General features: G+C 45.8%; 1 protein-coding gene across 4 annotated transcripts in view; it reads left to right on the top strand.

The window, feature by feature from the left end:
• LOC147884090 (purple acid phosphatase 10-like) overlaps window positions 1-26180 on the top strand; it is a 91398-nt gene extending 65218 nt beyond the window's left edge. For 2 of the 4 annotated variants that reach the window (XM_087398085.1, XM_087398086.1), the window contains exons 9-10: window positions 22059-22220; window positions 25487-26180. In XM_087398085.1, the coding sequence (XP_087254211.1) occupies window positions 22059-22220; window positions 25487-25562 (238 nt within the window). In that variant the 3' untranslated portion in view covers window positions 25563-26180. Of the gene's footprint in view, window positions 1-22058; window positions 22225-25486 lie in introns of those variants that run through there. The other 2 variants (XM_087398084.1, XM_087398087.1) reach the window with 2 other exon arrangements.
• Window positions 26181-26538: the final 358 nt, after the last annotated feature.

The raw sequence follows: 26538 nt of genomic DNA, 5'->3' as shown, positions 1-26538 counted from the left end.
CGCCCTCACCTAGGACCTTGGCAGTTACTTCTCTTGACCATTTAATTACGCACATTAATTATTACAAAAGTTGGTCATCTTAGAGAAAATGCCCACCGATCTATCCGAGGTCATGCTATCTCGGCTAGAGCATAACATTCCTTCCCTCTTCAAGCATCAGCGTCCTCGATGATGAAATCTGGGAATGCTCTCCGTAACTGGTATACGGATTCCCAGGTAGCTTCCGATAGAGGCTGACCATGCCATGCAACCAACACCGTGGGTATCTTCCGATTTCGTATCTGCATTGTTCCTCGGTCCAGGATTCTTGTTGGTTTGCGCCTTGCAATATCCTCTATCTCCTGAAACAAAACCACACCTTCGATTAGTGAGTCACCTGTATGCAAAAATTTCTTTAAGCGCGAAACATGAAAAACCGGGTGCACCTTACACCCCTGTGGCAATTCTAATTTATAGGCTACACTGCCTATTCTCTTTAGAATTAACCACGGCCCACAGTATCGAGGTGATAATTTAGCACACTCCCCTGAAGTCAACGACTTCGAGTGCGAAGGAATTCTGAGAAAAACTTTTTCTCCTTCTTCAAATACTCTTATAGACCGATTTTCATCCGCATACACCTTGGCATCATCCATAGCCTGGCGGATGTTAGCTCTCGCAAGTGCTAGCATCTCCCGCATCTGAACTACAAAGTTCGCGGCACTAGGCACTTTCTGAGGTACTCCAACTATAGTTGGATTAGCTGGTCTATAACCATAGTTCAGTTCAAACGGACTGAACCCAGTAGATGAATGTTTTCGATCATTGTAGGCAAACTCCAACAATGGCAACCACTTGTCCCATGTATGTTGCCTCAATGACACATATGCTCTCAGCATATCCTCTAAAGTCTGGTTGACTCTCTCCGTCTGACCATCCGTCTCAGGATGATCCCCACTACTCATTCCCAACTCAGTCCTTAGTGTCTCAAATACCGCTGTCCAAAAGTGACCGGTAAACCTGACATCTCTGTCTGACACTATGGATCTAGGCAATCCATGCAGACGAAATATATGTCTAATAAACAACTCCGCTACTTGCGGGGCACTAATAGACTCTCTAGTCGGAATGAAGTGAGCCATCTTGGTTAGACGATCAACCACCACAAGGATAGAATTATACCCTCCTTGTGTTGCAGGTAGTCCTATAATAAAATCCATGGAAATGCTCTCCCACTTGCTTAGTGGTATTTCCAAGGGCTGTAAAAGTCCGGGTGGCTTCACCCGCTCGGCCTTACTTACCTGACACGAGAAACACCGTGTCACATATTCATGAATATGCTTTTTCATCTTTGGCCAAAAGAAATCTCGCTTCACGAGATCATATGTCTTCTCGACACCTGGATGTCCCGCACACGGGCTATCATGGCATTGTCGAATGACTCTCTGCCTGAGATCATTCTGACCAGGTACTACAACCTTGCCATTTCTAACTAGCATACCATCCCTTATGGTATATCTTGCATAAGTTTGGCCTTTTCTGGATGCCAGGTCATCCTTTTCATTTTCCCCGGGTTTTAACACATGAGCCTTAGGCCATAAGCTCTGGACAAACTCGTCCACCTTCTGAGTTTCTCTGATCTCGGTCATTAGAGCACTCTCTAATACCGTGAAACTCAGGTTGTGCATAATGCGAGACAATGCATCAGCAACCTTATTGTCTTTTCCTCTTCGGTACCGAATCGTTAGATTAAACTCCTGCATGAGCTCTGCCCACCTAGCTTGGCGGCCCCTCAAGTCAGGCTGTTTACAGAAATGTTTCAGAGTGTCATGATCCACATCCACATAAAACTCTGAACCATACAGATAATGCCTCCATGTTTTCAAAGCATGGATAACAGCATACAACTCCAATTCATGAGTTGGCCAATTCCTTTGAGAGGGAGAAAGCTTCTTGCTTTCAAAGGCTACTGGCCTTCCCTCTTGAAGGAGGACTGCTCCTACCGCAATGCCACTTGCATCGGTTTCTAGGAACAACGGTTTCTGGGGATCAACTATTTTTAACACCGGTCCTGAGACCACAGCTTGTTTTATGGTGTTAAAACTTTCTTGTTGATTCTGTCCCCAAATAAAAGGTACTTTATCTGAGGTCAGATGAGTCAATGGCGATACTATTTCGGAATATCCTTTGATATGCCTTCTATAAAACTGGACAAATCCCAAGAATGATCGCAACGCGGTCAGACTCTGAGGGATTGGCCAAGTTAGTATCGCAGCCACTTTCTTCGGATCCATTTCTACCCCCTGTGGAGTAATTATGAACCCTAAGTACTCAAGCCTAACCATACACAGTATAGTTTTCTTTTTATTCACGTAAAGACTGGCTTTCCTCAAAGTATTGAACGCTATCCTTAAGTGTTCACGATGCTCAGTAATACTTTTACTGAATATCAAGATATCGTCAATAAAATGTACTACGAACTTTCCGATATACGGACGTAGTAAATCGTTCATAAGCATGACGAAGGTCGCTGGAGCATTGGTAACTCCGAAGGGCATTACCAAAAACTCATAATGACCAAACCTGCTTCTAAAAGCGGTTTTATGCACATCCTCGGCTCTTATCCGGATCTGATGATAGCCGCACTTAAGATCTATCTTGCTGAAAATCACGGCTCCATGTAATGCATCTAGCAAATCATCAATCCGAGCCATCGGATACCTGTGCTTAACAGTGATATTATTCAATGCTCTGTAATCTATACAGAGGCGAAACGTATCATCCTTTTTCCTCTTTAATATCACTGGCGAAGCAAAAGGTGAGAAACTTGGTTGAATCTGCCCCAACTTGAGGTATTCTTCCAGTTGCCTACGCACCTCCGCTTCTTCAGTAAAGCTCATTCTATAGGGAGGTCTATTTACAGGTTCTGCCCCCGGGATCAGTTCAATCTTATGCTGAACTTTCCGCTCTGGAGGTAACCCATAAGGCAGTTCATCCCTAAAACATTCAGAGAACTCCTCTGTTATAAGATTAGCCAGCTTGGCCATCTCATCACTTTGCGTAACATCAGTGCTAGCCGAAGACTCATCCACCGACTCTACCGATGCTGTGCAAAGGTATAAAAACTCTACTTGAGCCTTTCTGATTTCCATCACGGAAACCAACGGTCCCTGAGGTATATCTTTTTCACCTCGCAAGACATAAAGCACATCATTCATCTTGAATTGATATACGTGCTTTTTCCAATCAATGGCTGGATTCTTCCTAGAATGCCACGCCATTCCCAGGGCTATATCTGCATGAGCAAGCTTGGTCATTTCAAAATCAAGCTTCTCAGCATAGTCCTGAATCCGAAGCTCCAACTGGGTAACCCTTTGGTCCCATACTTCAGTTGAACTTCCGTCTGCCATCCTGACTGTGTACGCATAGTCAGACGGACTTGTCTTTAATTTCAGCCTCTTCACGAGCTTGGAGTTAATCACATTGTGAGTTGACGCTGAGTCAAACAACACAATGACATCATGATTGGCCACTTGCCCTTTCATTTTAATTAACTCCGTATCATTGAAGGCTGTATACCCCGTTGCTGCGGGCTTAGATAGGATGTTATCAGGTGCACTCGTCACTAACTTAGCAACAGATACACATAACAAACAAGGTACTAACCTCTGAGAAGGTCCCGCCAGTTGCATCTGCATATGTTCTGCACTGGGACTCTCCTGCATTTCTACGTCGCATTCAGATATTATCATATTAGCCGTGCGACGATCTTTGTTCAGTGGACAATCCTTCCACTAATGTCGCTGAAGGCAGCCGAAGCACAATCCTTCTTTTCTAGCTTTCTCTTTTTGTTCAGGGGTCAACGAGGACTTTGACCAAGCCCGGGCTGCCATTGGAGTTATTTTCCTTTTCACCCCAACGGTGGTACTTGTTTTTGTTGGTCCCTCAACCGGCTTCACCTGCTTGGTTTGGCCACTTGGCTGCGAGACACTTGTCTTTGAAACCCATTTCCTCTGAAATCCCCCTTTCCTCGGGTGCTCATACTGAGTCCCTGCCTGCACAAATCCACCAGACCTGCCTCTGGCATCCTCATAGTTCAGGGCTACTGCTATAGATTCATCTAGTGTAGTCACATATTTAGCCCGAACTTCCATTTTTATCTTGTCGTTCAGTCCATAGATATAGTCTTTTAACTGAACCGACATAGGGAGAGGGTCTGTTATTTTCATAACACATTCCCTAAATTTGTCAGTGTACTCTGTCACTGACAAGCTCCTTTGACGAAGATTTCTATAAGCATCCCAAGCTCGGGATTCTTCATCAGGTGGAAGAAAGTGTTTCTTGAATTCAGCTTTGAACCCTTCCCAGGTGGTTGGAGCAACTTGATCCTTCTGTTGCTTGATCCACCATCTGTCCGCTGCTTCAATAAACAGGTGTGTGGCCTCGCGGATCTTCTTTAGATCGGATCTAATCTCACAAATGGCGAAGGCTTCTTCCCACTTGTGCAACCAAACCTCGATCACATCAGAGCTGCGCTCGGTCATCCGACCAGCGTACTTCTCCGGTCTATAATTAGCGATATTAGGCACTTTGACCCTTGCGCGCTCTAAGGAATGTACACTGGGCTCTGGCTCTGCTGGAGCTTTGCCCTTATCAATCCTAGACGGTCTAGCCGACAAGGCTTGCACCATCTCCCTAATCTCATTTTGACCAGCATTCACCTAAAGCTGCTGGTTCATAATCTGCTGTAAAGCATCCTCTAATATTGAAATCCTACCAATCAATGTAGGTGCTGCGTGATGTGACATCTGTTGTGTAGATTGAGCTCTAGACTCACTAGGATTCATCCTTGAATTCTGCCCTTCTGCTTCCATTAAGTTCGCAATGGAAGATGGGGGGGGGTTTTTTTTTTTTTTTTTTTTAAATTTTAATTTTATTTTTATTTTTTATTTTTCGCGGAAACTCCAAAAGTACGGCACTTCAAATCCCTTTCTGTACCAGATGACTACTGCATACTGAAAACTTGAAATATATGTAATAAAAGGAAAGAGACGCCCCCTGGATATCCTCGAAGTTCGCAAATAACTCTGCCTTATTAGATACACGAGGTGCAATCTTCACCAACTGAACATCTTCAGAACTCTCAATCCAAGTGCTGGCGACAGCTCTTTTGAAGCATTTCCATTACCAGGTGTCTTTTCTATGGATATATATATATATTTTTTCCTTTGCAGATTGCTGCCGCTTCTGTTTCGGTACGTTGACGCCTATATCGTCACTTGCGTGGAGATGACGACGAGCAGGGAAATGTAGCTCGCTCACGTACCACCTTCACAACCCACGGTGGTATCAATGCTCCGTCGCTCGCGATGCGTCACCTTTAACGCATCATGACGCCGTCCGTTAAACAGGACTTTGTCTTCGCTTGCCACGTTACGTTACGTTCCTCACCCGTGGCCCCCTTTCTGCTAAGGTTTTCGTCAAACGATCTTCGAACCAAAAATTCGACGGGCGGCTGCGACAGTCCTTCCATTCAGCATGTATATACAAATCTCCCGCTCAGCGCAGCGTCACGACGTCACCACCCGACCACTATTCGTCGTCACCGACGCTCCACACCTTCCCTTTCGTAAACCTGATCCTGGGACCTGTGTGCTCTGATACCAAGTGTTAAGCAATTTCTCTTCCTGTCCTCAATCTACAGTTCCTGACTAATATTGAACCTGCGCACTAACTCTTCACGCTCACGGGCGATGGCAATTTTTTTATACCTCCCAGCCAATTCTCAAGGACTGCATACGTAATTTCCACACGCATACCCACGTTATTTCCTTCATACTTATCCTTGAGACCCACATCTCCCTAGATAGTTCCTGGCCACATGTTTACATTTTAGGCCCTTACTTAGATGCATCCTTTTTCACCCCTCTCTTGGAGTTCCTTTAAAACCAATTGCCCCTTGGCAATTTTCACATTTAGATGCACCTAGGCCCAAGCCCTATTAGAACTACCTAGTCAATGCCATTACGCCCTCACCTAGGACCTTGGCAGTTACTTCTCTTGACCATTTAATTACGCACATTAATTATTACAAAAGTTGGTCAGCTTAGAGAAAATGCCCACCGATCTATCCGAGGTCATGCTATCTCGGCTAGAGCATAACAAGCTAAACCATATAAAGATAAAGCATTCATGAGCTGAGCAAGATCAGTTTTTGTGTTCTTAGGAGTAAAGAAAGAGTCATCAGCATAAGCTTGCCCAAGCATGGTCTTGCTGCCATGAATCTACAGGCCATGCAAAAAATCTGTGTGAACAAGGTGATCAATATAATAGAGCATCGGATGCGTAGCAATTGCATAAAGTAAAGCACTAAGTGAACATCCCTGTCTCACAGACCGATACAAAGTCCACTGATCACAGACATCTCCCAATAAGATACATGCCGCTTTGCTATCACTATATAGCCGGTAAATAAGATTTTGCAAATGCATATTCTGGGAGATGAAATCCCACTGCACTGTATCAAAAGCTTTGGCAATATCCACTTGGAGCAAAATCACATTTTACTGAGTATCCTGGGCATATTCAATGCCAACAAGCTATCAGTGATGCAATGATCTTATAGATAACCGGCATGAGTGTGATAGGCCTCCAATTAGCAAACGATTCACAGAGATGCTTCTTGGGAATTAACTTAACCAGCCCTTTCTTCCAAGCATTTGGCATTTGCATCCTTCAAAGCATCCCAGTAGGCTAGGAAATACTCCACCGTAAGTCCATCCCAATCCGAAGACTTCCATTTGCCACAGGATTTCAAAGCATCAAGAAGATCCCTTTCAGTAAAAGCTGTCTCAAGTTGCATAGCCTGATCAAATCAATAATGGGAGAAACATGCTGTAGCAACTGACTTCTAGCGCAAAGAGCCTCTTGTGAAGAGGGCTGCGGATTCCCAAATTGCTGAGAAAAATGATCAACACATGCCCGAGCAAGCTGTGCCCGTGATGAAGTCCAAGCACCATCGGATGTCAAGACTCCAAAAATATTTTGAGCTTGATTTTTAGAATGTAAACTTTTGAAAAACTCTTTAGAGTCTCAGCCCGCTGCCCCCTCCCCCTCCTCTCCCTCTCAGCCCGCCCCCTCACCTCTCAGCCCGCTGCCCCCTCCCCCTCCTCTCCCTCTCAGCCCGCCCCCTCCCCTCTCAGCCCGCTCCTCCCTGCCCTGCTCCCTCTACCCCGCTCCCTGCTCCCTCTACCCCTCTACCCCGCTCCCTTTCCCCCTCTCAGCCCGCTCCCCCTCTCAGCCCGCTCCTCATGTTCCCTGCTTCCCCACTCCCTCTTCCCTACTCCCCCGCTCCCTCTACCCGGCTCCCCCACCCTTGCCTCTACCCTTGCCCCTGCCTCTACCTCTCCCCCGCTCCCTCTACCCCGCTCCCCTCTCCCCCGCCTCTACCCTTCCCCCCTCCTCCTCCCTCCCCCTACCCTACTCCCTCCCCCGCTTCTGCCTCAGCTCTCCTTCTACCCCACTCCCTACCACCGCCTTTGTTCCTTCTTCCAGTCTCCCCCCTCTCCATTCTCCCGCGGCGTGTTTTGGAGTGGAAGGAGCCCCAAAAATGTCAGAGTCGGCCTCCTCACCTCGATTGGCGATGGATATTCCGTCAGCCAATCCTACTCCACCTTCACCGGCCGCGAAAACTATTACTTTTTCTAAAGACGAGTTGCAGCAACTCAAGAAGGACGTAGAGATTGAATGCTCTATCACGTTGCTAGCACACATCTTCGGGTCTCACCCTTCCATATCCCAAGCCAGAGATTGGATGCTTGCGACTCTCCCCCCAGACCTCACTCCACGATTGTTAGATGTTCGTCTTCTGGGACGAGGTTTTTTCCAGGTTGTTTTTGACACTCCAGAGGCTGCGAGCACTGTGCTCAAAGCTAAGTTTTTACACCTGGGACACAAGAAGATCTTCTTTGATGCCTTTGATATTGGTTTCGACCCAGTGGAGGCAGATCAGGAAATCTTTTCGCTCTTCATCAGATTTCCCGGGTTTCCCCAGGTTTACCATCGACTTCTTTCTGTTATTGGGGAGCATTTTGGCGCGGTTGCTAAGATCCCACCCCTCCCTGGGTTGCCATTGACTGCAGCAGAGGCAACCAAGGCTGATGGGGTACCTAGAGTTAGGGTCCTCTGTAAGGATCTTTACATCACGATGGACCATGTTATGATCCACCGCCCGGATGGTTCCTTTTTTCGCCAGAGAGTAGAGATTACAGGCAGGCAGGACCAGTGCAGGATATGCAAGACCATTGGACACTTTGCCAGGGATTGCTCCAGGAAGAAGAAAAGGCCCAAGAAGCCCTCTGGTATAGCTACCGCCCCACGGCCTCGACAGGGGGGTGGTACAGGTCCAGCACCTACTCCGCCTCGACAGGGGGGTGGTACAGGTCCAGCACCTGCTCCTCGACCTCCGCATGGCGGTCCTCCTCAGGATGGTGGTTCTACAGGTCCAGCACCTGCTCCTTGGCCTCGACAGGGGGGTGGTACAGGTCCATCACCTGCTCCTCGACCTCCACATGGCGGTCCTCCTCAAGATGGTGGTTTAGCTCCTACTCGCCAGAGTGCTCCTCCACTGAGCGCTCCTTGGGTACCGCCACCTTCTACCTCAGTTGCCTCGCGACCTTCTACCTCAGGGGCACCCGATGCATTCCAGTGGGTTCCGGTTTGTGTGCAAATCCCTCCTTCAGTTCACAAGGTACACTAGTGGACTCTGCTTCACCTCGGGTTGTCCCTCCAGTCTCACCTCGCACAGAGTCCAAGACCCTGAAGCTTCGACCTCCTCCCCGGTTGCAGCTTCTCCCCTAGAACGAACGGTGCCAGACACTCTCCTTGAGGCAGTAGAGGTCTCTGCGGTTGGGCAGGCACATGATGGAGAGCAGTCCTCACTTCCTCCCTTGGATAGGGGGAAGGGGATGGTTTACACTATTAATCCTCTTCCCTCAGAAGGGATCCCTCGCACTCCGGTGTCTGGCTTGCTTCACAGGAACTCATTTTCAGCCTTAGCAGATGATTCAGATTTCCCAGAGGAGGAGTTTGTGCCCTCTACTTTTGGTGAGCCAGTGATTGGGTTTCCTGTTGACAGGGCTTCTTCTTCAGGTGGCAGGGTTCTTTCTCCTGTTGATTTTCCGCCACTTGGTTCCATTCCTCGCTCCTCGAGTAGGTGGTCTTCCCCTGTTGAGGGGTTTGTTTCTGCAACTAGGTCGGGTAAGGTGTTCCACTCTATATCCTCCCGTCAATGAGAATTATTAGTTGGAACATACAGGGCATAGGTGGCGTCCCACATCCATCCAAGTGTTACTAGAGGTTCCATTGATATCTTATTTATTCAAGAGCACAAACTGGATTCTAGAGATTGTGCCAAGTCAGGCAAGTTGCTTTCTGGCCATACTTTTTGGTTGCCTGCCTTGGGCACCAGGGGGAGCACTTCTATTTCAGTTTCGCAGTCAGTTCTCCCCTTAGTTGTTGGACACGGAGTCATTATTTCCTCTAGAGCTCAGTGGATTATTCTCTTGATTGGAGGGCGTAAGGTTGGTTTCCCTACCCTGTATGTCTCCAACATTAGAATGGAACGTGTCTTTATGTGGAAGGCTTTGCTCTCTTGGGCCCCCATTGCGGATTCATGGGTGATTGGAGGTGACTTTAACATGGTTGAGTTGCCGTTAGACAAAAAAGGAGGTAGAGAAGGAGGACTTCACTCTTTGGAGAGAGCAGCATGGGATGCCTTCCTTTTTCACTTCTATGGCAGAGATACTTGGTTGGACAATGCCTTTCTTATTCAGCCACAGTCCCTCCTGTTCTCTTGGTTGAACAAGAGGCAGCAGATGCCTATTCATGCACGCATTGACGGATTCTATGTAGATGATTGGGCACTAGACAGAGGTGGATCAGTATGCATTGCTGCTGGGGTTTCCACTTCAAACCACTTTCCTGTTGTGCTGGCTATCTCAGAGCCTCACTTGAGAGGCCGGTCTGCCAGCATCAGGATTCCAGATGCCTTGTACACAGAGGAGGACCTTACAGAGGCAGCCCTGCAGATATGGGTTTCTCATGTCCAGGGTGGGCAGCCTTTTCCATCACATGTAGCTGCTGCCCTTTCTGGTATTAGCGACTTCTACCTCTCTGTTGCTTGTACCAGGAGACGAGATATTCTCAAACGTGAGATTGGTGTTCGCCAGCAGTTGGCAACTTTGCAGAGGGAAGAGCAGAAACAACCTTCAAATGCTTGGATTCAGGAGTGCCTTGTTGTAGCAAGGGCTCATCAGGAGATATTGCTTGATCAGAGAGCAGAGTATGCCTTTCATGCACGGGAGTCCTTTTGGATTCAGATGGGTGGCAGAGTCAATAAACACTTTTTCTCTACTCTTGGCCCTAGACATAGTAGAGAGAGTGTATCCCAGCTTATTGACTCACATGGGGTTTTAGAGATAGATCCTGATGATGTCTTGCACATAGCTTTAGATTTTTATGCCGCCCTTCTTACTGCTGATCCCGAGACACGGGATAGAGAGGATGGTAGACAGGTTATTTGGCAGAGCATACCTTTGTTGGTGAAACCGAATATGCATGTTTTGCTTGACACCTTTCACCAACACAAAGTTCAGGATTACACTTTCAGCCCTTCACAAGGGCAAGTGCCCAGGTTCGGATGGCCTGAGTAGATTGGGGTTTTTTGGAGGGCACCCTTCTACGTTTTGGCTTTACTGATGCTTGGATCAAAGGTGTTTCCTCTTTGTACAGATCAGCCCACAGCCAGGTACTTATTGGTGGGGTAAGGGGTGAGAGATTTCAAATTTCCAGATTAGTCCGTCAGGGATGCTCCCTTGCTCCTTTTCTTTTTTTGTTCGTGGCCGAAGCTATGAGTATCTATGTTAGATCTCAAGCTGACATCTTTGGGATGAGACTTCCCATCAGAAGGGAAGAGGAGCTACTTGACAGTGAGTTGGCAGATGACACAGCAGTTTACTTGGATGCCACTCCACAGACGCTCACTTCTTTCAGGATAGCATTGGATTTATTTTGCTTGGCGGGGGGGATGCAGATAAATTGGCATAAATCCAATGGCTTTTGGATCAGTGATGAGGACACTCCATTTTGGGGGCTTGACATAGGATTCACTTGGGTTCAGAGGGGTGTGCCTGTCAGGTATTTGGGCTGCCAGGTCGGCTTGGATATTTCTTCCATGCAGCAGTTTGCTCCCGTGTTGGAGAGCATGAGGAGGAAGCTCCTTTTTTGGAGCTCAGCCAAGCTGGATCTTGCCTCTAGAGTTGTGGTGGTCAACCAGGTCCTCTTGGCCACGGCTTGGTTTGTTTGTTCATGCTGGTGCCGTTCTAGGGACTGCATCACTCAGCTCAGGAGACCGATCAGAAATTTTCTTTGGAGTGGGCTTGATGGCACAACAGATGCCTTAGCTAGGGTGGCTTGGGAGACCCTCATCCTCCCTACACAAGAAGGGGGTCTCAATATTATTGATCCAGATTTACAGTGTAGAGCTTTACTAAGCAAGATGGTGGTGCGGGGACTTATGCCAGGGCAGGAACCGTGGAAGGCCTTTCTTATTAGCAGCATACAGAGGTGCACACCTTCTTCAGGAGGAGACTGGATGAGCAGTATTAGGTGGATCTTCACCACACACCTTCATCCCCTCTCATGGTTGCCATTCTGAAAGCTTGGGCCAGTTTCAGGAGCACTCTTCGGAGGATTCCTCCTTCCTCTCGTGAAGATATTGATAGGCAACCGATCATGTGGAATGACAGTATTTTAGATGATCATGGTAGACCACTTGGTGCCTCACTCTACATGCAGTGGTCCAGGTGGGAGAGGGGACCTGCATCATCTTTGGGGTCTTGGAAAGCTTTCCGCAGGCTTCCAGAGGAGACCAAATCTGAGTTGACAGGACATCTCAAAGGGAGTGTAGGGAGGATCTTGCAGATTGAGGCAGCCCTTCCAGAGGATTGGGTAGACACAGATGATATGCCACTCACTTGCTCCACTTGGGCAGGTACTTTCACAAGAGGTGGTGTTCTGCTTCAGGCTTTGGCCTTTCGAGATGCACATGAGGATGCTTTAGTTTTTAGTGTGCAGGATGGTGGCAGATTGCTCAGGTCCACAGAGGACATATTGCTTGAGTCTGCTTTTCAGCCTATCAGGGTTGTAGGTCTTTTGGTGTAGGGATGAGATTCAGAGTGGTTGCTCGACCAGACCCCCGGCTAATCTACACCGGGTCTTGGAGGCTTTGGCTCTACGGGGGAGTTCCCATCAGGTATTTGCAGTGGGACCCTGGAGTGGATTGACGCAGGGCATCGAGAGAAGAGCATCCCCTTCTTTTGTTACATGGTCAGTAATTCCAGGAGATTTCAGCTCAGTAGTGGGAGACATTTGATATCACTACGGATCTGTAGAGGTACTTCTATAGGAGACTCTGGGAATCCCATAGGAATAGAAAGATCACTCTCTTCTTTCGGCTCTCTATCCATGGTGGGATTGCAGTGAACCTGTGGAGATCCGGTTCGGAGCCGCCGACCCTACTTGCCCTCGTTGCCTTTCTGCTTCGGAGACTATTCAGCATTGCTTATGGGATTGCAGACAGGCGAGGATGATTTGGATGGGGGTAGCCAGGATTTTCAGTCACTTTGCCCACTGCCCATTCTTTATGACATGGGGCTCAGTGGCTTGGCTTTCTCTTATAGGGCCTCAGGTATTCTATGAGAGATTTGACTCCTCTCGGGCCATTTCGGTTCGACGTCATCAGATTGAGTCCTGTTCGTCGGTTATGGTACCACACCTTCCTTTTATAGCTATACATGCCTCTGTGGATACTTCTTGGGAGATTCTAGCGAGCATAGCATCCTGGCATATCTGGAGAGCCAGATGCACAGAGGCTTTGGAGGGTACTCAGGTTCATCCCTCACACACATTGGCTAGTATCTAGACAGACACCGTATATACTTTGATGCCGTATGGACGAGTATGCAGGGAGACTCCCGTGTGTTACGCTCTAGCCGAGGTAGCATGACCTCGGAAGAATCAGTCGACATTTCCCTTATAGGATCTATCTTTGTAATATATGTGTTTGCGCTTTATGTAAATGATTGGGAGGGATTAATGTCAAGGTCCTAGGTGAGGGCTGATAGCACCAGACTAGATAGATCTGAGGCCAAGGGCCTAGTGCAAAGATTATGCCTAGGGGCAAGGAATTAAATGCATCCCAAGAGAGGGGTGAAATGTTGCATTAGGAAGGCCCTATATGGATGACATGTGGCATCTAGATCTATCTAGGGATTTGGGGTCTGTCAAGGCTTGAGAGAGAAGATAAGGAATTTGATTTTACGTGATTTTGCTGACAGCTCTCTCTCTCTCTTGTATGAAGTCTCGGTAGAATTGGCTGGGAGGATGAATTTGGTGCTTCTCCCGTGATATTCCGTAGGAATAGTGAAAGCGGTTAACATTTGGTATCAGAGCCGAGGTAAGGAGGGAACCCGTCGGGTTGTGACGGACAGCAGGTGGAGCGATCAAGGGATGTGAGCGTCGAACTATTGACGCAGACCTACACCAGCAGGTCGTAGAGCATGAGAACGGGCCTGTGAGGCGAAAGGGAAGTAGCGCAGGTTAGCTACCGTGGCCAACGAACGGTTAACATTTGGAATAGCGGGGTGGATCTGCAGTTCGACGAGGAACGACGAATTAGGTGAAGGCGTAGGACAGTGGGTAGCGGCAAACGCAAAAGCGGCTGTACCCATGCGCTTCTTGCTCACTGGGTGTATTGGGGAGATCCTTACGCAATTCGCAAGAGTTTCGGGGTGATTTGGTCTACCTGACGGCCGACTCAGACGGTCTTTTAGAGCAGTTGGAGGTCTCTAAGATATACATCGTAGGAGTCGAGGAATTGCGACAGCAAAGCTTCCCATAATCGAGCATCTGAAGATGATTAGCTCGCCGGAAAGCTGGAGGTCCTACGGAAGTTTACTGATTCGTTACTATGCTGAGCCAGATGACAAAGAGTAAGGTCTAAGTGCCGTATAATTGGCGATGCTTCGCTGCTGACATTCGACGGCTACGAAAGACCCCCAGTTTTTTCCCCACATCGTTTGGATTTGTCGATCAGCGCACACGTGATGGCAGGCTGTTCACCATTTTAGATTGACAGATCAAGAATATAACAGGGCAGAGTTTTTTTTTCGAGTTCAAGGATATCCAGGGGGCATCTCTTTCCCTTTAGGATATATATTTCAAGTTCTTAGTTTGCAGTACTTTGTTCCTGTACAGGAAGGAATTTTGAAGTGCGGTACTTTTGGAGTTTTCGCATTTATTTATTATTATTATTATTTTTTTTTAAAGAGAAATTTTTATTTCCCTTTTCAACAAAATGGAAGCAAAAGGGCAGAGATCAAGGGTGAATCCTAGTGAGTCTAGAGCTCAATCTACACAACAGATGTCACATCACGCGGCACCTACATTGATTGGTAGGATTTCAATATTAGAGGATGCTTTACAGCAGATTATGAACCAGCAGCTTCAGGTGAATGCTGGTCAAAATGAGATTAGGGAGATGGTGCAAGCCTTGTCGGCTAGACCGTCTAGGATTGACAAGGGCAAAGCTCCAGCAGAGCCAGAGCCCAGTGTACATTCCTTAGAGCGCGCAAGGGTCAAAGTGCCTAATATCGCTAATTATAGACCGGAGAAGTACGCTGGTCAGATGACCGAGCGCAGCTCTGATGTGATCGAGGTTTGGTTGCACAAGTGGGAAGAAGCCTTCGCCATTTGTGAGATTAGATCCGATCTAAAGAAGATCCGCGAGGCCACACACCTGTTTATTGAGGCAGCGGACAGATGGTGGATAAAGCAACAGAAGGATCAAGTTGCTCCAACCACCTGGGAAGGGTTCAAAACTGAATTCAAGAAACACTTTCTCCCACCTGATGAAGAATCCCGAGCTTGGGATGCTTATAGAAATCTTCGTCAGAGGAGCCTGTTAGTGGCAGAGTACACTGACAAATTCAGGGAATGTGTTATGAAAATAACAGACCCTCTCCCTATGTCGGTTCAGTTAAAAGACTATATTTATGGACTGAACGACAAGATAAAAATGGAAGTTCGGGCTAAATATGTGACTACACTAGATGAATCTATAGCAGTAGCCCTGAACTATGAGGATGCCAGAGGCAGATCTGGTGGGTTTGTGCAGGCAGGGACTCAGTATGAGCACCCGAGGAAAGGGGGATTTCAGAGGAAATGGGTTTCAAAGACAAGTGTCTCGCAGCCAAGTGGCCAAACCAAGCAGGTGAAGCCGGTTGAGGGACCAGCAAAAACAAGTACCACCGTTGGGGTGAAAAGGAAAATAACTCCAATGGCAGCCCGGGCTTGGTCAAAGTCCTCATTGACCCCTGAACAAAAGGAGAAAGCTAGAAAAGAAGGATTGTGCTTCGGCTGCCTTCAGCGACATCAGTGGAAGGATTGTCCACTGAACAAAGATCGTCGCACGGCTAATATGATAATATCTGAATGCGACGTAGAAATGCAGGAGAGTCCCAGTGCGGAACATATGCAGATGCAACTGGCGGGACCTTCTCAGAGGTTACTACCTTGTTTGTTATGTGTATCTGTTGCTAAGTTAGTGACGAGTGCACCTGATAACATCCTATCTAAGCCCGCAGCAACGGGGTATACAGCCTTCAATGATACGGAGTTAATCAAAATGAAAGGGCAGGTGGCCAGTCATGATGTCATTGTGTTGTTTGACTCAGCGTCAACTCACAATGTGATTAACTCCAAGCTCGTGAAGAGGCTGAAATTAAAGACAAGTCCATCTGACTATGCGTATACAGTCAGGATGGCAGATGGAACTTCAACTGAAGTATGGGACCAAAGGGTTACCCAGTTGGAGCTTCGAATTCAGGACTATGCTGAGAAGCTTGATTTTGAAATGACCAAGCTTGCTCATGCAGATATAGCCCTGGGAATGGCGTGGCATTCTAGGAAGAATCCAGCCATTGATTGGAAAAAGCACGTATATCAATTCAAGATGAATGATGTGCTTTATGTCTTGCGAGGTGAAAAAGATATACCTCAGGGACCGCTGGTTTCCGTGATGGAAATCAGAAAGGCTCAAGTAGAGTTTTTATACCTTTGCACAGCATCGGTAGAGTCGGTGGATGATTCTTCGACTAGCACTGATGTTGCGCGAAGTGGTGAGATGGCCAAGCTGGCTAATCTTATAACAGAGGAGTTCTCTGAATGTTTTAGGGATGAACTACCTTATGGGTTACCTCCAGAGCGGAAAGTTCAGCATAAGATTGAACTGATCCCGGGGGCAGAACCTGTAAATAGACCTCCCTATAGGATGAGTTTTGCTGAAGAAGCGGAGGTGCGTAGGCAACTGGAAGAATACCTCAAGTTGGGGCAGATTCAACCAAGTTTCTCACCTTTTGCTTCACCAGTGATATTAAAGAGGAAAAAGGATGATACGTTTCGCCTCTGTATAGATTACAGAGCATTGAATAATATCACTGTTAAGCACAGGTATCCGATGGCTCGGATTGATGATTTGCTAGATGCATTACATGGAGCCGTGATTTTCAGCAAGATAGATCTTAAGTGCGGCTATCATCAGATCCGGATTAGAGCCGAGGATGTGCATAAAACCGCTTTTAGAAGCAGGTTTGGTCATTATGAGTTTTTGGTAGTGCCCTTCGGACTTACCAATGCTCCAGCGACTTTCGTCATGCTTATGAATGATTTACTACGTCCGTATATCGGAAAGTTCGTAGTACATTTCATTGACGATATCTTGATATTCAGTAAAAGTGTTATTGAGCATCGTGAACACTTAAGGATAGTGTTCAGTACTTTGAGGAAAGCCAGTCTTTACGTGAATAAAAAGAAAACTATACTGTGTATGGTTAGGCTTGAGTACTTAGGATTCATAATTACTCCACAGGGGGTAGAAATGGATCCGAAGAAAGTGGCTGCGATACTAACTTGGCCAATCCCTCAGAGTCTGACCGCGTTGCGATCATTCTTGGGATTTGTCCAGTTTTATAGAAGGCATATCAAAGGATATTCCGAAATAGTATCGCCATTGACTGATCTGACCTCAGATAAAGTACCTTTTATTTGGGGATAGAATCAACAAGAAAGTTTTAACACCATAAAACAAGCTGTGGTCTCAGGACCGGTGTTAAAGATAGTTGATCCCCAGAAACCGTTGTTCCTAGAAACCGATGCAAGTGGCATTGTGGTAGGAGCAGTCCTCCTTCAAGAGGGAAGGCCAGTAGCCTTCGAAAGCAAGAAGCTTTCTCCCTCTCAAAGGAATTGGCCAACTCATGAATTGGAGTTGTATGTTGTTATCCATGCTTTGAAAACATGGAGGCATTATTTGTATGGTTCAGAGTTTTATGTGGACGTGGATCATGATACTCTGAAACATTTATGTAAACAGCCTGACTTGAGGGGCCGCCAAGCTAGGTGGGCAGAGCTCATGCAGGAGTTTAATTTAACGATTCGGTACCGAAGAGGAAAAGACAATAAGGTAGCTGATGCGTTGTCTCGCATTATGCACAACATGAGTTTCACGGTATTAGAGAGTGCTCTACTGACCGAGATCAGAGAAACTCAGAAGGTGGACGAGTTTGTCCAGAGCTTATGGCCTAAGGCTCATGTGTTAAAACCCGGGGAAAATGAAATGGATGACCTGGCATCCAGAAAAGGCCAAACTTATGCAAGATATACCATAAGGGATGGTATGCTAGTTAGAAATGGCAAGGTTGTAGTACCTGGTCAGAATGATCTCAGGCAGAGAGTCATTCGACAATGCCATGATAGCCCATGTGCGGGACATCCAGGAGTCGAGAAGACATATGATCTCGTGAAGCGAGATTTCTTTTGGCCAAAGATGAAAAAGCATATTCATGAATATGTGACACGGTGTTTCTCGTGTCAGGTAAGTAAGGCCGAGCGGGTGAAGCCACCCGGACTTTTACAGCCCTTGGAAATACCACTAAGTAAGTGGGAGAGCATTTCCATGGATTTTATTGTAGGACTACCTGCAACACAAGGAGGGTATAATTCTATCCTTGTGGTGGTTGATCGTCTAACCAAGATGGCTCACTTCATTCCGACTAGAGAGTCTGTTAGTGCCCCGCAAGTGGCGGATTTGTTTATTAGACATATATTTCGTCTGCATGGATTGCCTAGATCCATAGTGTCAGACAGAGATGTCAGGTTTACCGGTCATTTTTGGACAGCGGTATTTGAGACACTAAGGACTGAGTTGGGAATGAGTAGTGGGGATCATCCTGAGACGGATGGTCAGACGGAGAGAGTCAACCAGACTTTAGAGGATATGCTGAGAGCATATGTGTCATTGAGGCAACATACATGGGACAAGTGGTTGCCATTGTTGGAGTTTGCCTACAATGATAGGAAACATTCATCTACTGGGTTCAGTCCGTTTGAGCTGAACTATGGTTATAGACCAGCCAATCCAACTATAGTTGGAGTACCTCAGAAAGTGCCTAGTGCCGCGAACTTTGTAGTTCAGATGCGGGAGATGCTAGCACTTGCGAGAGCTAATATCCGTCAGGCTATGGATAGAGCCAAGGTGTATGCGGATGAAAATCGGTCTATAAGAGTATTTGAAGAAGGAGAAAAAGTTTTTCTCAGAATTCCTTCGCACTCGAAGTCGTTGACTTCAGGAGAGTGTGCTAAGTTATCACCTCGATACTATGGGCCGTGGTTAATTCTAAAGAGAATAGGCAGTGTAGCCTATAAATTAGAATTGCCACAAGGGTGTAAGGTGCACCCAGTTTTTCATGTTTCACGTTTAAAGAAATTTTTACATACTGGTGACTCACTAATCGAAGGTGTGGTTTTGTTTCAGGAGATAGAGGATATTGCAAGGCGCAAACCAACAAAGATCCTGGACCGAGGAACAATGCAAATACGAAATCGGAAGATACCCACGGTGTTGGTTGCATGGCATGGTCAGCCTCTATCCGAAGCTACCTGGGAATCCGTATATCAATTGCGGAGAGTGTTCCCAGACTTTATCATCGAGGACGCTGATGTCTGAAGAGGGAAGGAATGTTACGCTCTAGCCGAGGTAGCATGACCTCGGAAGAATCAGTCGACATTTTCCTTATAGGATCTATCTTTGTAATATATGTGTTTGCGCTTTATGTAAATGATCGGGAGGGATTAATGTCAAGGTCCTAGGTGAGGGCTGATAGCACCAGACTAGATAGATCTGAGGCCAAGGGCCTAGTGCAAAGATTATGCCTAGGGGCAAGGAATTAAATGCATCCCAAGAGAGGGGTGAAATGTTGCATTAGGAAGGCCCTATATGGATGACATGTGGCATCTAGATCTATCTAGGGATTTGGGGTCTGTCAAGGCTTGAGAGAGAAGATAAGGAATTTGATTTTACGTGATTTTGCTGACAGCTCTCTCTCTCTCTTGTATGAAGTCTCGGTAGAATTGGCTGGGAGGATGAATTTGGTGCTTCTCCCGTGATATTCCGTAGGAATAGTGAAAGCGGTTAACACCGTGCAGCCTCAGCTAGGAGGGCTTCTTTCTTCAGGGAATGGAAGGATTCTCCTTTCTTCTCTGAGACTCCTACAGGGTTGAGGTGGCACTTTCAGCCTCAGCCTTGGTTGTTTTCCACCTCACTCTGAGAGGGTTTTATTTATCCTCATGATTTCATGATGTATTCCGCTTTGAGCTTGCTCTCGCAGGTTTTTTCTCTTACTTAATAGAAGTCTCTCTCTTGAAAAAAAAAAAAAAAAACTCTTTAGAGGAACAACCTTTATCCAAAAAAGCCTTTTGCCGGGCCCGTGTTTTTGATTTAAGTAGGATCACTAAAGACTTTACAATTCCTATATGTCCATAAAGTCCATAGTGCCCAGTAGCGAACCCAAACGAAGAAAAGATGAAACACACACATGCACGCACGCACGCACACATACACACACGCACGTGCACACATATTTTATATTTAAAGTGAAGTCCAGACAATTATATTAAGAGTTGTCTCCAAGAAGGAGAGTAATGACATCTTCAAAAAACTTGCATATAAGCCATCCAACTGGCCCACATGCTAGTCATAAAAGGACTCGGAGAAAAGAGAACTTGTTCAGAGAAGGATCACCAAAAACCCGATGGTTTCTGTCCTTCCAAAAGTCTATAGGACCCAATATCAAACATAGGAAAAGAAAAGATCATATCCGGTCAGGGTGCAATCCAAACACAACCAAAAGAGCGTTCCAAAAAGAGTCGCTGGAAAGTGTGCCTGCAAGATCCTCTCTAGAAGAATAAGAAAATCTCGTGAATCCTGGCAATGCCAAAATATATGAGCCACCGATTCGCGAGTAGCTAGGCATCGATGACACATAGCTGGCCGATATGCCTTTGAGCTAGAAGTATGCTAGAAGGAAAAACACCCACAACTATCCTTCAAAGAAAAACTCGTTGGCCAAGAAGGAGTTTGCAACCCCAGAGGTGACACAGTCTACCTCTCCACCACCTTGCATTTAGCCTCATAGACCACACATGGTTTTCGCGGGCTGTAATCTAGGGGAGAGGCAAGAGAACCGTGTATATACTGGCAACCATGAGAGAAGTCAAAGCAAGAGGATGCTGAGTAGTGAAATCCGAAACAAGCACCTAGTCGCGTAGACGATCCTGAAGCTGAAGGGGAAGTACTTGCTGAAAATCTGGAAGCATTTGAGCAAGCAATTGCTAGTAGGGGCGATAATGCATCCCTAGAGCAAAACGACGAGCCGCCACTAAAAAGGGTATCACCGAACCTGTGTCATCCAATACATCTGCCACAAGACGAATCTTGGACCATATTAAAAAAAGAGCATGGACTATCACAACTGGCTCTCACAAGAGCATGGACTAGAGTACAATCTATGTGTTCTAGAGCTCTGAGGATCTTCTTTTATAGACTTTGCCTCCAACTTGAAAGCAAGAGCTTTCTAATAAGCTGGGGTTAGCTTTTAGCTTTTTTTAAAGCCAAAATCAGGCATACTTTTCTTAGAAAGCTGAGCTTTCCCTAAAATCAGCTTTAGGGGGCTTTTCTTGGAAATTGCGCTGGAATTCTTGTTGATTTGGCCTTGTGGGGTCCTCCATGAAGTAGGCGCCCACATCTTGGTGCTTTTTGCCTTGTAGGACCTACTTTTTGCACTTTTCCCTTAATTCTAGGGCCTTTTTGCACTCCTTTTGGTCCTACACATTGCCACAAACAAAAACCAACACTTTAACCAGTTAAAGGCTAGACTAATGCATGCATTCTAGTTCTTGGACTATTTCTAGTCCCTTGTGGGCGTCCCCATAGTTCTCTTTTTACCAATGCAAGGCAAAAGCAAAAGCAATAAAATTGTTTCTTGGTTAACCAACTTCACCATTCTTTGACCGAAGTCAATTCTAATAAAGATTACTCTTTATTTTCTTAGGAGAAGTCCCAAATGGTGACTCTGTGTGTGTGTGTGTGTGTTTGTACGTATGGATGTACATACACGCACTTTTTTTTTTTGGTAATATAGTTTTGCATTAAGAAGACTGTACACACACACACACACACACATATCTATAATCATTTCTTTCCAGTGCTGTTCTAGAAACAAGAGAATATTCCCAACCCCAAGTTCATGTTTGTCATTTCTTATTTTTGCAACTTTTGGAAATGCATTTCTGACATTTTAAACCTCTAGAACAATTCCTAACCAAACTGCCTCCCCTATGCTTATACAGACACTCTGCCCCTACCCTTGCCAGTGTCCATACATGTACTATTCAACAACCCACCCCATCTAGATCTCCTTCTTGCGCCATAACATCCCCACACCAAATCGTCCCCCTACCTCCCTTTGTTTCCCTTTTCACAGTTAACATGTATTGTACCACCCCCACATACACACAAAAATAGACATGGAGAGAGAGAGAGAGAGAGAGAGAGAGAGAGAGAGATGCACACTCGTTATCTCTCACACTTGTTCTGTAATTTGATGATGCTTATGTGCAACTTGCAGCTACACAGAGCCACAACCTGATTATTCAGCCTTCCGAGAGGCTAGTTTTGGTCATGCAATGCTAAGGATACAAAATCGTTCACATGCATATTTTCTTTGGCATCGTAATGATGATGGAGAGGCATTAGTTTCAGATGCTTACTGGCTTTACAACCAATACTGGTAAGCCTACTTGTTTAAGAATCAAGCAAATTTTCTTGGTCTTTTCTATTAATGACTTCTTTGGGAGTATGCTCCTTCACAAGCACTGCAACAAATGAACAAGAATATACCATAGCAAAAGAAAGCACAAAAATTCAGTGTACAGGGTAGTAAATAGTAGGGGGGATTCCCAAAGATTGGTGTTAACAATGGTGAGATTATACCGATGGAGGATACGTCTATTTGCAATGTCCATCCAGTTGTTTTTTCTGGATCATCTTTCTGATTCCTCCTCTTCACAACATTCCCCTACCCTTATATAAATGTTAAGAGGAACCACACAAAAGGGCAGTTGAAGCTATCATGATGTACGTAGTCGTATGTAATGGCCAAGATCGCATATATGATCGGTTCTGAAAGTTTCTGTACAATCAGATCTTGCTTGAATATAATAGTCGCTTACCAAAGGTCATGATTGAATATAATTCTCTTTGGTATGAAAGAGATATGCACTAGCAACATTATCAAGAATTAAGCACACATGCTATATTCAAACATAGAATTAAGATACATACTACATGAAACAATCTTGAGGACCAACGGATGTTTTTGTTTTTGTTGACACATATGACAATGTGGATGGGCTAAAGACGAATCTAGTTCCCTCAAAGAGGTTATCCTCATTTTCCTTCGATGGATCCTAAGTCTCTGGAAGGGCGATTTGGATGGCAGGACATTCTCTCCTCTGCTTTCCATTGTCTTTGTATCTTTTTTTAACATAGTGTTTTTGTCGTCTAAATACACTCAAGTGCATTATTTCACCATGTGATTGTTCCTATATATATATATATATATATGTGAGTGCATGCGTGTGCATGTCAATATGTGCAGGTGTGCATGGGTGCATGCATGTGTGTGTGTACGCGCGCGTGCCTCTGATTTAGTGAACATGGAGGGAAGATCCATGCTGTTGAGTGTGTTGTGTACATTGGCTTTGGACCTTGGCCTCGCTGACTGCCCGTGATCTCCTGGTCTATACGATTTGACTGGAAAACTCCATGATCATACTTTGGGTAAAGTCTAGCTGTGTGCCCTAATCCTGCCTTTGTATCTTGAGCAAGTGCTCTTTGCATCCGACGATCTCATGGATGAAGGCAGCAAGGCATCTCTGATCTGGGTAAGAGAGGAAGCTGGAGAGCAGTGCAAAAATAGATCTAATTAGATAGTGATAACGACGTTAAATCTCATAGTACACCACGTACCTGAAAGTAGGCTCTCTCAAGGCAACCCATCCTCTCTCAATACGGAATCGGTGCAATGAGACAAAATTGTCCAATCGATATCCTCAACGAATGTGGGAGGTGGATCCGAATATATCCTGTTGGATCAATGAAGCCCTCCTGTAAGCAGTGGTCCCTATAGAATCTGATCTTTACTGGAAGGTCGTTGGGTGCCAACCAGGTGAATGCGTGTAGCATTGAGGCTCTCGAATGACTTGGTTGGCCTCATGATATGTGAGCATGTCTCGAATGACTTGGTTGACCTTGTGATACGTGAGCGGGACTAAAGGAGCCTTAATGCTATACTGGAAAGGGGGTAATCTATTCATGTGGAGTCCCAAACTCTCAAACCACCTGCATTTGTGTGCATACCAACATCTTTGATCCGGCTGCTAGGGTCATGGAGGGAGATAGGGCCTTCCACGGTAGCCTATGTCGTCCTGAGGTACAAGCCTAACTCGGTAAAGGTATGTGATGAGCTGAAATGATGCATCAAGCTACAATGGAGATGCACCGAACTCAGTGAGAACAATCTGATGTGGAACCAATGGCTTGCTGCAGATCATCCATGACAGCAAGAGAACCTGGAGTTTCTCTACCCGAGCCCAATCTGCCTCTTATTACCCTAATTCTAGGAACCGCATCCGATCTAATTGCCTCTATTGCGGAAGAGGGTAAAGCAGGAAGGGGAGAGATCTTAGTGACCAACCCAAAGGTTTCTCCAGTCCTAGCTAGGAGTCAATGGTACACCTGAGACAGACATCAAAATCTAATGAAGAGTGAAGTCGTCTACCTGTCCTCCTCTGTAGGGTCGAAACCTAAAAAGACTGGCCTGAAGAAAATCTTCCTAGAACCAAGTGCTAAGGGGCTAGCCTTGAGTATTGTGCTCGTGCCTCCAGGAGAGTCAAAGCCCACTTCAAAGGAATCTCGTCCCAGTAGTCGAATAAGGCAAGGTGTGAGGCCCAAAGGTAAAGCCACAAGCATCCAGTCCCTGGTAAAAGTGTGGGACCCATGAATGCGCTTGAAGAGGGTGGTCTCAAAACTCCACATCCTTTTGCAGCTGCAGCAACTTGTCTTTGAAAAGGTACACGTTTTCACAGCTGGTGGAAGTGGTCGAGGATTGATTGAATGGGTCGCCATTCATCAATCAAAGGTGGAAGGCCAATTCAAACAGCTGAAAAATCTGTACATCGCTTGGAGAAGGTTGGAAGGGAGAAGGGAGGGGGAAACTGAGAAGGGAGAGGGAGGGAAGAGGCTGAGGTGGGGGGTGCTGAGAGGAGGGGAGGGGCTGAGAGAGAGAGTTGGGGGAGGCTGAGAGAGGGGAGGTGCTGAGAGACAGGTGAGGGGAGGGATCGAGGGAGGAGGCAGACCTAGGCATCAGGGGGAGGTAGACCTAGCGGCAGGGGGACACAAAGCTAGCAGTAGGGAGAGGCGGAGTTAGCAGCAAGGGGAGGTTAGCAGCAGGCGGGGGACTTAGCAGCAGCAGGTGGGGAGAAAGCAGCAGCAGGCGAAGCTAGCAAGGTGAGGGGATGGTTAGCAGCACTTGGGGGGTTAGCTGGGTGGCAGGGAGGCTAGCAGCAGCTGGGGATGGGCAGAGGTAAGCAGGGAGGTGGAGGGAGCTGCAATGGGGAAGAGCTTAGCTGAGCAAGGTCAAGGATCATTTCAGAAAAACTTATTTTTGACATGTCAAGAATATGAGCTATGGATATGACATGCATTTTAACAAACAGTCAGATTGAAGTGCACAACTACTTTCTTTTAAATCATAAATATGCACGCTTTCATCTTTCGTTGCAAAATATAAGGTCCATCAAAATATTGTTGGGGCCAATCATGATAGCTGTCTGGTCGAAATTGCCTGTCAAGTTTTTGAAATAAGGTAAAAAGATTTTGGTGTTTATTAGCATGTAAATCCTAGTTCTCTATACATTCCTGTTGAGAGCGGATACCACAGGTAATAGTATTTTGAGAACAGTTCTTCTCACATGTACTGTTTCTTTTTTGTAGGGTGCACAGTGTTTTGGAAGAGGGGATTCCAAGACGGAGACTGAAGAAAGAGAAACTATCACTGCAGATCTTTTAACTAGAAATCAGTGCCCATGTGATTATTTTCTCATCGTTGTAAATTTTCAATTCTCTTGGAGTCCAAGGGGCTGTTACTTGACAACTATGATTGTGGCTTATAAATACTTGTATTTAAGGTGGAAAATTTAGTAGAAAGTGTACTGATGGTTGAATAGAGCAAAACCAGATGCCATTAATCCCTATGGATTGTCCTACTGCTATAGTAAAACTGTGTGACCTTGCACACTGTAAAAATGTTTTTCAAGTTGAGAAGAAACAAGTTTTCATGTGATTATTTTCTCATCGTTGTAAATTTTCAATTCTCTTGGAGTCCAAGGGGCTGTTACTTGACAACTATGGTTGTGGCTTATAAATACTTGTATTTAAGGTGGAAAATTCAGTAGAAAGTGTACTGATGGTTGAATAGAGCAATACCAGATGCCATCAATCCCTATGGATTGTCCTACTGCTATAGTAAAACTGTGTGACCTTGCACACTGTAAAAATGTTTTTCAAGATGAGAAGAAACAAGTTTTCATGTGATTATTCACTTCCTCTGTGTAATTGGTAAGAGGGAAGGAGGGCATGACAGAACTTTGTACAAACAGGCAAAAATTTTCAGGAAAGGAGGGCATGACAGAACTTTGTACAAACAGGCAAAAATTTTCAGGAGTTCCATTATTTTGTCTGTGTAATTGGTTGAGTTCAGGCCAATTCTATCGTGTTCCCCATAAGAAATCCTTATTGCATTGCATTACCATGATCAAGCATTAATGCTTTCTATGCGATTTCTTGCTTTTTCTTTCCAAGAAAGGCCTCCTTATTTAAGCATGTCAAAAGACAAAAGAACACCGAGGATTTGCACATGCTTAGATATTCTGAGTGGTACTTCACCAACGCTTTGTCATGCTCTTCATGATGTATTTGTGCCTTGAGTGCTTTTCTCTTGGCCATTTCATTCATACGTCTTTGTTTATGAAAGAAAAATGCATGGT

Source organism: Dipteris shenzhenensis, chromosome 27 (assembly GCF_047967505.1).
Source record: "Dipteris shenzhenensis isolate YYH24624 ecotype China chromosome 27, Dip_SZ_1.0, whole genome shotgun sequence".
Taxonomy (NCBI): domain Eukaryota; kingdom Viridiplantae; phylum Streptophyta; class Polypodiopsida; order Gleicheniales; family Dipteridaceae; genus Dipteris; species Dipteris shenzhenensis.
This window is presented reverse-complemented; position numbering and strand designations above follow the sequence as displayed.